This window comes from Aythya fuligula, chromosome 14 (genome assembly GCF_009819795.1).
Source record: "Aythya fuligula isolate bAytFul2 chromosome 14, bAytFul2.pri, whole genome shotgun sequence".
Taxonomy (NCBI): Eukaryota; Metazoa; Chordata; class Aves; order Anseriformes; family Anatidae; genus Aythya; species Aythya fuligula.
The window spans coordinates 794663-808912 of NC_045572.1; the positions used below are offsets into that span (position 1 = coordinate 794663).

A 14250-nucleotide genomic window follows, 5' to 3' on the forward strand; every position below is an offset into this window, starting at 1 on the left:
ATGCCAGATAACATCATCCTCCTCAGGCTGTGGGTTTGGGAAGAAACAGAAAAAGTTTGGAAAGACAAAGAAGGTCTTGGTGGAAGAAAGTACTGAGATATAGACTCTTTCTCTGACTTTTGCCTCTTCCGCTTACGTCTGGCTCAAGAAAAGTGTTGTAATATTAAAATGTTTCACCTGAGGTACTTAGTGACCCTGCATTTTGCTGCATGCTTACCCCAGGGAGGTAATCCCATTTAAAACAAGGAGTGAACCTCAACAAGACCAGTTGAGGCTTCCATTGCTCAACTTTTATCCAAACATATCTACTTATGCAGGATTATATGTTCCTGATTTTTTCAACAGCTGTTCACTTAAATAAACATAACTGTTCTGAAAAATCCCCTAGCACCAAGAAGATTAAATAAATCTTATTGATACTAAGATTTCATTTTTTGTGTATGTGTATGTAGCTTCAGCTATTCATACACTTCTACTTAAAGTAATGAATTACAGATTCTAAAAGGTGGATTGAGGCAGTAACATGTTCTGTTTGAACAAGTAATATTTAGCATCAAAAGCTGACAACTGCCCTATAACCTCCAGGGTAAGTGTTTCTTACTAAAATGTGTATATTTGAAGATACTAGAAGATGATTTATTTCTTTGTTTTCCAAGCATAAATCAACCTATGAACACAGCACTTCTCTAAAGTTTCAAGTGCAATGAAGAGAAAGTGAGACATACAGTTGTCAGCGCTCAGGAACCTTAAGGACAAAAGTCACACACACTGACTATGTTGGTACCTCATGAGGAGTTGGAGTCTTTCAGCTCATTTGCCAGCTGGAGGACTGGCTCCCTGCAGAAGGCAGAGAGCCCCTCATGTTCTTCTGGTGGCTTCATCCCCTGGACACCAGTGGACACTCTGGGCTTCTACTCCACAGTGGCATTGAGGGACAGTTCTAGACAAGGGGTATAATCATAAACTGCAGTCCTTTCTGCTAAAAAGGACGCCCAGGGACACCCCCATCTTTAATGGACTAGGACCCTAGGAAAGCTTGCCCTTCTTGCTAGATTTAGAGCAAAGATTCATGAGAGAATGAATTCATGATAAACCCTTGATGCCCAGTATTATTCTCAACAGTACAATTCTTTTGGGGGCTGGAACCCCGTGTCTTCTCCCCAAACCCCTGTGCTCTTTGCACAGCCAGGGGAGTTTTAAATAGCATTTTATCCAATTTAAAACTGCAGAGCTTGATTTTGTAACACAACTGTAATTTCTTTCTCCCTTTTCAAATGAAACGATATTTAACAGGACAGCATAAAGGTTCAGAAATATTTTCCATAAACCAGAATAAATTACAGTGCTAGCAGAACAGCAAAAAGACACATTTTTGTGGGCTAAATCACTACAGCTGGGATGTTGCAGAATGCTGAATCTACTTTTTTATCCATAGAGAGGGGGAAAAAAATCAGCCATAGACTTTCTGTTTGCTTTTACTGTAACTAGCCAACTTACTGCTTCTTGCCAATTTACTGTGAAGTGCTTCAGTATAATTTAATGCCCACATCCATTACTGATACCAACACATTCGGTTACTAGAAATGTTCATCTAGAAGCCCAAATCAAACCAATGAAGACCAAAGATGAATCTAGCATCTAGATCTTCAATTTTTACTTTAACTTTGAAATGCTGAACAACCCTCAGGCCCTTCAGACTTGAATCAGTGTGGTGATATTTAGAATTCTGGAAGACAGGACGGGTCTCAAAATATTCTTAAGGACCCATCTCCTCCCCAGGATGCTCATGTGTGTTAGATACACTTCAGTCCACCAGTGGAGATCTGGAGATTTAATATTTTCTTGGTCTTTTTAACAACTATGTGTGAAAACATAAAGAGCTGGCTCAGCTTTAATAGTCTCAGCATATTTTGCCATGATATAAAGGCAAAGAAGAAAGGGAATCCCCTTCCTCATAAAAGACCAATTACCTTTTTTTTTTTTAAGAACCCATATTCACTGAGGCTTATCCTCAATCACATCCTGCTGATAAGGACAAATTCTACCCAATATGAATCTGGAACGTATCTCTGTATGTTGCAGAGATCTTTTAGTTGTTGAAAAGCTTGCTGAAAAACTGCTTAGAGCAATGAAAGCCTCATAATACATACTGACTGCCTCATGGCTTGGCACAGCGATTTTCAATAAAAAGGTGCTGCCTCACATACTTTTCCCTAAGTCAAAACTTGTAGAAAATTCAGTTTTGTTTCTAAGTTTGAGGTGCAACATTTGTGTGGTATGAAATGACTGGATGCAAAGCAAAGTGACAGGGGGCTTTATCCTAGTGCTTAGTTACACAGAATTTGTTTTCCACATGCTACTGGAATAAAAGATAAATAAACCTCAAGTGCATCACGCAGCCAACCAGTTCCGGGTGCCCTGCAGGCGGTACAGCCGTGACATGCCACACAGCTGTCACTGAGGGCACAGGCAATAGGCCAGCATCCTTGGGGCCAGTACCCGAGCCCTCTTGCTGCTCACCCATCGGGCCCTCCCTATTTCCCTCCAGCCCTCATTTGTGGCCTCACCACAGCCGGGGCCCTGACGGAGCTCTGACTCAGGCTCTTCACCGCGTTACCCAGGGCTCTCGGGGCTGTAACGCCCCCTCTCACCCCCCAGCCTAAAGGCTTCCTCCCCTCCCCTGCCCTCTGCTCCCGCCGGCGGGCCCGCGGGCCGGCACTGCCCTCTGCGTCCCGAGAACTACAACTCCCAGCAACCCTCAGAAGCCGAAACTCCGTCAGCCCGTAGCGACTACAAAGCCCAGCAAGCCCCGCGCGCACCGCCCCCTTTCTATTGGCTGGCCCAGAGGCAGGAAGCGACCTGCGAGGTGAGGCGGGTGCGGAGGAAGCCGGAAGAGAAGGCACAGGTCGGGGCCTGGGGGCGGCCGGGCCCGGTGGAGGCCGTACCGGGGTGGCCGTGGGGGTGGCCGGGCCCCGGGCTGCAGGTGGGCGCGGTGGGGTCCTGCTGTGGGACGGCCGGGGCCTGGGCGGGCTTGGGGCTTGGGGCTTGACGGGGATGTGGCGGCAGCGCGGTGCCCCCCTCAGCTTTGTGGCGGCTGGGAGGGGTGTCTGCTGGTGTCCTCCCCTAGAGGGGCTATGGGTTCTGTCGGGTGATGTCATCTGTTAGTAGCTCGGTTCTTGAGGTGCGTTTATAAGCATTTTAGATACTTGTTTGCTGTATTGGGCGTATTTAGGGTGATTTCTTTCTCGTTTCTAAAAATCTAACCTTTCCAAGGGCTCTGACATGGAACAGTTTAAAGATGGAAGCCCACCTGAAGAATTACTTGGTCACTTAAAGCTTTCTGATCAGAAGGCATCGCAGAGCACCAGCTCGTTGGCTTCTGGCCATAAAGATATCCACAGTCCCCAAAATATGGGAAGTGGCTATGCAGCATCTTCAGCCAAAGATCCCACGATAGCAGATGAGTGTTTCCATGACTGTCATGACTCCTTTGAGGTGAAAGAACCTCTACTGGATGATGAAGGGAATATACAGAGTGACGAGAATAGCACAAGGAAGCAGACAGAACTAGATGAAGAATACTTACTGGAACTAGAAAAAGATATGCCAGAGGAAGAAAAACAGGTAATTCAAAGTACCCACATTGAATATAAGAAGATACATTTTCAGTGTCACTTCTCTGAATGGTCTGTGACCAGCATGAAAACGGACCTTTAAAACTCTTTTATGTGACTAATGTTAGTTTTCCCAATTTCTTTTTGGTACCTATTATTTTGTTAGCTTTGCTTACTGCTGCTAATCATCACATTCTGTCGCAGGTTTTTATCTATTTTCACCAGTGTGTAAGGTTGCTGTCACTTAAGACAGTTTATAAGAAACAAAATTTTCCCTGTTTCACATTGTTGAGTTGTGCATTATTTGTTTTCCCCAGATTATCTGCAGAATGCTTTCCAAAAACTCGGGGAGGGAGGGAGGGGTTTCAGATGCTTTTGATATCTGAAAGGCTAGTTGGTGTATTAGTGTTTTGGGATTAATGTTGAAATTTATCCCTATAGATTATTGAGGCTTTAAACAAAATGCTTTAACTGTTTTTGTTTTCAATGTTGGGCAAAATGCTTGGGTAACAAGCTGTGTGAGCTTGTGAGCAATAATGAAATAGGCTTGAGGGCTTGTTCAGCAGCCTCTAAAAGTGTCTATGCCACAGTAAGTCTGTGTGAACCAGTTGTTGTGACCCTTAGTCAGTAGTGTCACTTGATAGCCATTAGCTTTCAAGGTTCCTAGGGTATTATGGTCATCATATAATTAGATTAAAAAAACTTTTTGCAACTTGAATTTGTGAATGGTGAGGAAGTAAAAATACTAAACCAAAACTTTATCCAGCATCTTAAAACCTGATTGCATTACCCAGATGAGCAGTTAATTATACTAATAACTGACATATTGATGAAAAATACTCATATATTTATTGGCAACTAGGTCAGAACTCCACCTTTTCCCCCATTGTAATTTCAGGTGAGGGGAAGACTTCAGCAAACTTCATTTTATAGTCCTATAGGCATGAATGTAAAGCCTCTAGGGAGCGAGTACCTAAAGAGGGCCTATAGGAAAGCTGGAGAGGAACTTTATCAGAAAATGTAGGGATAGAACAAGGGGTAAAGGCTTAGAACTAAGAGAGGGTAGGTTTAGGCTGGACATGAGAAAGAAAATAGTTTCTTTGAGGGTACTGAGGTCCTGACCCAGGCTGCCCAGAGAAGCTGTGGCTACCCCATTCCTGGCAGTGCTCAAGGCCAGGCTGGATGGGGCCTTGGGGCAATCCAAGGTGTGGTGGGAGGTGTCTCTGCCGTGACAGGGGGGTGGAATTTGGTGCTCCTCAAGGTCACTTCCACCCCAAACCATTCTGTGGTCTTATTTCTATAAGGGGGATAGAGTCCTCACTGGAAGTAGGTGCACAGCTTGGATCATAGGTAGCATTGCATAATTGATTATAATGAGGGATGGAGAGAGTTGAGCAAGGAATGAGAGGGTGGGCTCCATCTCCAGAAAACATTACTTCACAGGGGAAGATAGCGTACTGAATGGCTTGTTTCAGAAACTCCTAAATCATCATTACCAATGGTAATGGACGTGGGCTATCAAAATGAGGAAAAGAAGAAATGAAGTGTCATATTTTTTAAGTGCATAAAATATGAATGCGCCAGTGAACGTATAGGGGCTTGGTACTTTTGTACAGGAAGGCTGGTCCTTTCTTATTCAACGCACTTGATAAAGCTGTGCCACTCTTAACTGTTGACTATCCCTGTCTATGTCATGTAAGTAAATAACAGATGTCTGTATGTTGCCCCCAAAAAGCTTGGAAAGAGCGAGGGGCTAGGCAGTAACTTGACTATACCGTGGTCTTACTGTCAGCTCATGTAAATAGAGAATGGTGAGCAGAAATATACAGAGCTAAGATCACACAGGCAACCGAAAACTAAATATTTTTTACAAGCAAGTATAGAGAAACTTAATCAAGCTGTGGCTCAGATAGCTCCCTTGCTGATAGGGTGGGCTTTCTGATCCAAATACATTGGTGAAGGTAAAAGGCAAGTTTTCGTCAGTGGCATGTGATGTCAATGTAAAAGTTCCATGTGGTGGGAAAACTATGGAACTCATGGAGGAGAGGAACGTAGTACACAGTCTTTTTGAAATAAGAATGAAACTGAGAATAATACATGTCTTTTGGTTGACATTGTGGAAATTACTTTATATCTCAGTCTCTCACTCAGTTTTGACATCTGTGAAATGCTTACTGGGTGTAATGCTTTGAGATTTAATAATGAAGAATTAGAAAAAATCTTGATTTTTTTTTTTTTTTTGTATGTACTTTGCCTCAAAAGGGCTTGTGAAGATTTAGTGGAAACCCCTGCTGGAAGTTGGATCAGCTCGATCAGGCTACCCAGAATGGTGCTGACATCTCCCAGCCTGGAGATTGCACAGGCTCTACAGGCCTCTGTTCCAGTGTTTAACCACCCTCATGGTGGATTCTTTTTTTCTTTGTATCTAATTAGAATTTCCTTTTTTGCAGCTTGTGACCCCTGGACATGTTTGTTTGTTTGTTTGTTTCTGCATGCCTACAGGAGGAGTCTGTCTCCATTTTCTCTAGCAGCCAGGTCTCCCTGTGACACCTTTTCCTAAGCCTGGATGAGACTCAGTTCTCATAGGCAGGCTGCTTTGGTCATGTCTCTAATGTCCTGACTGTTGTGAGGGCCTTCTACTGGACTCCATTCAGGAAGTCAATGTCTTTTTTTCTTGTATGGAGGATCAGGAAGGGAGAACACTATAAGCAGACACTCTCCAGGTACAGTCTATCACGTTGCCCTTGCAGCTTTTCTGGTTTAGATTAAAAAGTCCATTTTTCTTACCTGTATTTATTGCTGGTATGGCAAGGGTTATTGTGAGCATGTGTCGTGATGAGGCTTAAAGGCAGTTTGAGAGATTCATAGACAAAATGCTAAACTTTCAGGGTGAAAAGTATGTCAGTTTTAAGCACCAGAAAGAAAAACAGGTCTGGAAATGTAGTGTCATAGCTTTTCTGCTTCCCTTGTTTTTGTTGTATCACTAGATAATCATTTAAGTTCTCACAGTAATTTTTGCACTCTGTAACATAAGCAAAAGACTGTTGAGTAATTACATTCTTTGTTACATTCTCCATTGAAAGATGCTGTGGAAGTACAAAATCATTTAAAGCTGGAGAGATTTCTTTAGAGAAAGAATTAGCAGCTGCAGATATCCTTCTGCAAGATGAAATACCTAATTTTTATTTTCAGCGGCATTGAGAGGTTATGCCCTCTAGCTTGATTTACGATTACACCTAATGAATTGGAGAGAATCCATCTTGTAGCATCACCATAGCTATTAGATTAGCAATGTATGTAGTGTGAACATTATGTTCCTTAGGGAGCTTTCTGAGTAAAGTATGTAAGCAGTCTTTAAAATACATCTCTCTTTTTTTTTTTCTGCAACAATATATTGTTGGTATCTGTTACAAGTACAGCTTGAGAAATCCAGAAATGAGAGATAAATTAGAAGCTTGTAGCAGGTGTTACAACTACTGAAGTAATCTCTTAGCACACTCTTACTTGACATCACTGTATATTTTCTGTTTAGAAAAAACATGGGGATAGATCATTTCCTGAATTTCCACTCTTAGTTTTCTTTACATGTATAATACTTAGAGTTGTTGTTTAAAATTATTTTATTTTAGAAAGTGAAACCTATATTTTGGTTATAAGGAAAATCTGTTAAATGATGCAGGTTCTAAGAAAAAAAATACTTCTGTTATGGTCTGCAGGCAGCTGCTGCACATCTATTTATTAATTTTTTTCAAATATTTTTAACCACAAATTACTCAAAAAGATTTTCTTGAGAAGAAGGGCAGCATGATTTTTTTTGCAGCTGGAGAAAATGAGGCAGAAATATTCAGAACTTGTTTATTTGATAGTATTACTAGGTTGTGACAATACACTCAGCAGCAGTTCTGTTTGCTGCTTTGGCAGTCCTTGATCTGAACCCCTGCTGCCTCCCACATTGTGCCAGCACACCTCTCTCTGTGAATGCGCAGTGAACCAGTTATAGGGACTGATTTAGATGGAAGAAAGTCTGTATTTTTAGATCACAGGCAATGCTGCTGGGAGTCGGCATCAAGCTGAAGTCTCATGATGGCATTTACGTACAGAGTAGATGAATTTTCTTTGATTAGAATACTTGCCCAACCAAGAGAAAGTTGTGTCAACTGTGGTTGCAACATCAACCGTAAAATACATAATCAAAATACTTGTAATAACAAGAGCTGGATGTTAGCCCTGCTTAAATCAAATTATGGAGTATATGTACCTTTGTAGTTTTTTTAACTAAATATGCTGTTTTTGAGCAGTTTTAATAAATTGGTACTTCTAATAATGTTGTCATATAATTAGGCTGTAGAAAAAGACTAATCTATTCTGGAGATGTGGAAACAGATTTTAGTACTTGCACTTTGTTTATGCACATCCTTTGTGTAGCATAGTAGCAGCCCTGAGTAAAAATTTTCACCTATGCAGAAGCTGCTGAGGAGATCAAAGATTAGGAGCAAGTAGCTGTGTATTTTCTCTGAATTATGTTTCAAGACCACTCTATAGTGAGAATTCTGATTTTTAAGTAATAAAAATTATTTCCAGGGAAGCAGTAGGATGACATAAGTTTCTTCTGCACAATGAAGTAAAATAAAAACAGGAAGAAAAGAGTTTATTAACACATGAACCTGCAAGAAAATTTCTTAAAAAGCAGAAGTAGCTTAAAACAGAGTTGGGTTACTTGTTTGGACTTGCAAGTCTGAGCTTTTTAAGCATTATACAGCCTGAAACAAAATTCTGTTTCATAAGATTTTATTTAAGTATGCTTATTGCTATCTCAGCAGAGGCACTGAGCAGTAAATTGCTTTTGATGCATTGCAGACAGATTTTCTGGTTAGTTGCCATTGACAGTGATGGCTTTGACATTGGTCTAGTCTGCAGGATTAATCAGAGGACACCCAGCAGCTGTTACTTGGTAATTTTTTCAGTCTGACCTGGTCCTCTTCTGGAGGACCCACTAATTATGAGTGTATCCAGCAGCAGCGTTCTGAATCCCTCACGCTCTTCCATTGTGACAGATGTTGCTTGTTCTTTGGGCTTTGTCTGGCAAAGACTTAAGCACCTGGCCTAGTAAGCTCTCATGGATACAGAACACTCCTTTCTAGCTGCTGTAAGGCCTGTAATAAATATGTAATATTCCTCAAAAGCACTTGCCTTCTTTGGGCTGTTGCATGTGCATTAGAACTACAGCTGTCTTACCATGCTCATCTGCTATTTTAACTTCAGGAAAAGTCAGCAAGATGAGGAGCACAGCTCTAGTAGAGCAGTTTCTTCATTAGTGTTGTTAGCAACTCTGTACAAATTAAGTAAAACCAACCTTTGAGATATTTTTTTTTTTTTAAGTTATACATGAGATATATTCAATTCTGGTCTAAACAGTAAATCTTTTTTTTTTTTTTTTCCCAGAAATTCTAGGATGTGTTAGAGAAGATCTGTCCTCATCAAGAAATTTCCTTTAAACTGCTTGCCTCTTCACCCTTTTCTTCCCCGTGCCTCAGGTTGATCCCATTGCTCTTCCATAAGTTGTAGCTTCTGTATAGAACTTGCTTTTTCAGGGGCTGAAGAACTGATCTGGGATTTCTTCTGAGATATCTTCTTGAGTAAAGTCATTCGTTTCAGTATTTGATGTTTTCCTAGTTCCAGGTATCTGCCCAATACGGTATAGTAACCTTGGCTGTGAAAATTCAGCTGTTGTATCTGCAGTAGTTACAAAATAAAAGGTAAGGTACAAAGTGGAAGAGAAGATCCAAAGAAGTACCTCCTAATGTGGAGCAGACCAGTGTTGGTCACTGAGAGATGGTCTTTGAACTTTTCAGGAAGAATGACCTGGTTGGACCCAAACCAGATAATTAAAATGAGACAACGCAACTGACTGTACAGTACTTGTTAACGCTTCTAATCAGCATTCAAAATTATTTTGCATAGCAATAAAACTTGCAAGATAATTGGGTTTTGAAGGAGTCATAATGCAATTGTGTGGAAATGTAATTAAAGTTGATTCCCCTATTAAGACGACCTATTTTAGTAACCTGAATCCTGTATACAGTACAGCAGTAACACTAGGTATGTTGTTGCTTTGGTCAAATCAGAGTAAAAGACAGATTGCTGGACTAAAATGACCCTGTATGATGATATTAAAAATAGAACAAAACATCCTGTTTTGTTTTCTGAGTTAAAGCATATCTGAAAAGTCTATTTGTATCTGCTAGAGTAGTTAATTCCAAGTGCTGGTGAGAAGAACCTGGGTATAAAGTCTGCAGTTGTAGGTCTCCCTATGAGATTCATAGTTTCAGTTGCACAGTTGCATTTATAAACTTAAAAAAAGTCTTTGGATGGCAATTTAATAGAGTGAAAAATTGTACCTTTGGTTTTCTTGCAGTGCTGCTGTTTTTATGCTTATATTCCATTTTGCATTTCTGTGGAAGTTGCTGACACTGTAAAATCAAGACCTTTGGTTTAGAAAACTGAGAGGCTTATGCATGACTAAAGGTTTTGACTCGTGGTGATGGATTAAGTGGTCAGCTTCACTCTTCTGCTGGAGGCTGTTGCCTCTGGAGCAGTAATGACAGACTGGCACTCAGGAATAGGCACAGATTTCAGTCTGGCACGCTAACTTAAAGTGACTGCTGCTAGTGGATGTGCCCTATTGTTTCTGTATGTGCTGCTTACAGTTTCAGGAGAAAGTAGTGATTAGCAACAGAAAGACTAAATCTATCTTTACCATGAAGTTACGATGAGCAGGAATTGGGCAGTCTAGCAATTCCAATTACTCTACCTTTTGAGCAGAGAGAACAGATTTGGTATAGTTTTCAAGTGACAGCTCTCACCAGTTTTGAAAAAAGATTTTAGAGTGACTACAACCTAAATAGAAGTTCCTTAAATGAATATGATACAGCAATAGCTTCACAAAACTGCAGGGGGAAGCAGATGACTGCTAATAGATGGCTTGTAACTAGAAGTGGTATTTGAAGCTGAAAAGTATATTCCTTATCTGTTTAAATTGCTTGCTTCCACAGATCCTTTGAACCCCAATAACTTCAAATGACTGCTGCTGGATGCCCATACATAAGAGTTTACAAGATGCAGATGTGCATTGTCACCTTGTATAAATATCTTGGGAGAGGAGAAAGAGTATGCCTGTTGCTCTTCGCAAAACTGGAGCCAGGAACAGTTCCCTTGCAAAGTTAAAATCAATTGAGCAAATAAAATGCATAGGAACAGCCAGAGAAAGCGTGCTAGGAAGCATTACAAACTGTGGGTATTCAACCTCCAGCTCTCACCAGCTATATTTAGGAATTTCATTGCCAGCACTATTATATTGGTTCCTTCCAAAGTAAACAGCAGAAATGTGTAGGTTGCTCTCTCCCTAATACTTGAATAATGCTTTGATTTATTTAGCTGTCTTTTTCTCATTACTTCAGATCAGGCCTTGATTCTCTGCACCTCTTGCTTGCCAGGTGGGTTTAGGTCAAGATCCTAATTTCTTCAGAATACGGATGATTGTAATTCAGTATCCAAATCCGTGAACCTTTATAATCAGATCATTTAAAAACTATGCTTTTAGTTAAATATAGTTATTCTTCCTCATGGTTAAAAAAAAGAAAATGTAGATCAAAAATTAATGCCTGCCACTTGGAATTTGTCATCTTGAAATTTGCAAAAAGCAATACAAAAGGTTTCACATCTTTCGAATGGCAGAGGATCTTAATGGAGTGTAAGTTGGGGAAGTTGTGCCTGACCCCATGCTTGTATGTGAGCAGCCTATGGGAATGTAGTGGGTCAAGATCTTTGTTCCTGAGGCAGAGCTTTCAAGGAGTTCGGTCTGACCTACTTCCCTCACCAAGGAATGGGTAGCCTGCCCTGCAGCTACTTAAATCTTTTGCTGAAAAATGAGTGGGTGGGGACACTGAAATGACATTGTGCAAAATTTGTCCCAAGGACAAGTCACTTGCAATTTTTTCCTCTCTGGGCTGATATGATCACAGCAAACCGATGACCAGTCTATCAAAGCTGGAAATGCAGCATACTGAACAAAGAGGTTATATTTTCTAAAGGTGCTTTATTTCTTTTAATTCTGAATTTGAATAGAAGATTATAACAGCATTAATTTGAGCAGCACACACTCCAAGAATCCATTCAAATTAAATGTAAATGTAAATTTCAAATCAAGTTAAATGTAAATTAATCCAGAATAGTCATCTTTCTGCTGCTTTTGTATTGTGACTTTCAGTTAAAGAAATGCATACATATGCAGGAACACATCATCTATTTCTCTTACAAATACATTGTGTGCTTTAGAGGCTGTGCATTTAGGCTGTGACTTCTAACATGTATGCTTTGACATCCTGTGCATTTGCTTTTAGGGGTTGATAGTCAGCTACTACATATCACCAATGGGTCACGCTCCCAGTGCAAATAAAGAACGATGCATGCGGTATTCCGCAGTCTTCACCTTTTTTGAAAACACAATGAAAACTTGTACAGTCTGGAAGTTAAGTGACAGCCTGAAACATGTAATACAGGAATATGAAGATGTTGGTGAAGCTGCAGCAGAAATGCTGGTTTTGAAGCAGGACTGCATTGCTTGCGTAGCTGCTTTCCAGGGAGCTGAGTAAGCTGCAAAGCCATATAAGGTTTTCTTACCAGAGCTGCTGAGACATGCTTAGACAACACTTCTTCTGGGCAAATAGTCAAAGTGACTGTGAGACACTCGCTGACATTTGTATGGCTGTAACAGTTTTGTGGCTAAGTTCTGTAACAGTTCTGTGACTGCCCTTCCAGTTTGTGAAGCTGGATTTGTGAACAAGAGGAGATACCAAAGAGGAGGCTTTCAGGTGAGGAGAATTGAATGAATCAGCTTCCCAGTGTGACAGCCCTTAAGCTCCTCAGTTGCTCAGGACTTCTGTATGTCCATGTTTCCCCAGCAAATGTGGCCATACCTTGGTCATCTGTGCTGTTGAGACTCCAGCTCACAACCTTCTTGACTGTCAGAGAAGGAATCCCATGATTCAAAACTCTTTAATTCCTTTTTCTTTAAGGTTAATCTCTCGAAGCCTCCTTGCTTCAAAGCAATTCTTAGGATTTAATATTTGACTGGGATAAGCATAAACTCTGTTGTAGTATTTTTAATAAAATGGAAGAAAGTCATAGAATATCCCGAGTTGGAAGGGACCCATAAGGATCATCAAGTCCAACTGATAATTATCCAAATGCTAATGCAAGTAAAGCTTTTCATCCAGTATCCCTTGATTTTTAGGATTTCTGCATCAGGAGTACCATAACCATGCTGTAGTTCTCATAGGAAAAAATCTTTTGTTACATTGTACACAACCTGACCTTGAACAACAGTGAATCAGTTAATAGAACTTAAAGGCCAGCTCTAAATAGGTCATGAGCAATGAAGTCAGTAGGGCTGGTGTTTCAAGCGTTTCTTATGTTGGATGAGGATTGTCTCTAAATCTCTCTGCTTTTCCATTAAGGTCATAATCTCTAAACCTGCTCTGTGCTGTTCACTGGTGTGAAAGCTACCTCTGTTGTGGAAATTTCTACTCAATGTGCATTCAGGATCTTTTAAAAAGGTATTTCTGTGGAGGGGCAAATGAGTGCGTAGCAGTGACCTTGCTGGAGAAGTTCTGTCGAGCGTTTCCCACGTTTGGGTGCAGCTTTCAAATGTAGCTATGTATTCCCTGTGCTGAGCAGCCAAATCCCACATATATACAATGAACGTGTGCTTTTAATGCCGTCGGTGCTGTAAGTGCTCAAATTCGTTCCTATGCTCATAGTCAGAAATCACTGACTGGCTCGTGTGTGCTGGTGCAAGTGACATTGTGGAAGGACCAGTGTGGATCTAGCATTGCACCCGGGAGGAAAGCAGATTTCTAAGTAGTGATGTATTTTGTCCACCATGTGTTGTTTTTGTTTTTTTTTTAATGTGAGGAGCAATGAGTATTAATAGGAGATGGGGGGGGTGGGGGGGGGGGAAATGAGTGATCTAATCATGTATCAAAAGGGTCAGATAAGATTTTAGTGTGTAGTTGCGTGTGTGACCACTGAATGCCACTTCTCTCAAGCCTAGCTTTTGGAGCACTGTGATCTGTTATTATGAAGATGGTAACAGTGGTCAAGTGAACTACTTTCCAAAAGCAATGAAAGTAAGAGGAGAGAACCTCTGATCTTGTATTGTTTGTCAGTTACTTGGCATAGCTGTGAGATGGTGCAGTGCTCCATGGTACTATATTTAGCTGTTTCCAAGGAGATGTTCTGTGTGATATTGATAATTGCATTAATCCTTGATTTACAGAATCTGCAGGAAAGGAAACTGTTCCTTTTTCTAGTGTTGGCTTTTTAATTGCTCAGTGATCTGTAATTTATAGCCACCTTCATTTAAGACCTTTATGCGTGCATGTTTTGGGGGCAAAGTCAACAGTCGAATTAGTTTTTTTTAACCATAGAAATGATTCATGAGCAAGAGCATTGCTGCTTGTTGATATTGTCTTACTTATAGTGCTTTGTTTTTCCTTCTGTGAGGTATGTCTACATGTGGAAGGCTTCCTTTGTAAGAGATGGCTTTATGACATCCTGTATTTTCAGTGTCAGAGAC

At 40.7% G+C, this 14250-nt stretch overlaps 1 protein-coding gene across 2 annotated transcripts in view; it reads left to right on the plus strand.

Moving 5' to 3' along the window:
• Positions 1-2867: 2867 nt before the first annotated feature.
• Positions 2868-14250, plus strand: part of TTC1 (tetratricopeptide repeat domain 1) — a 32704-nt gene continuing 21321 nt past the window's right edge. The window contains exons 1-2 of one of the 2 annotated variants that reach the window (XM_032196814.1): positions 2868-2905; positions 3274-3624. In XM_032196814.1, the coding sequence (XP_032052705.1) occupies positions 3283-3624 (342 nt within the window). In that variant the 5' untranslated portion in view covers positions 2868-2905; positions 3274-3282. The other variant, XM_032196815.1, reaches the window with a different exon arrangement.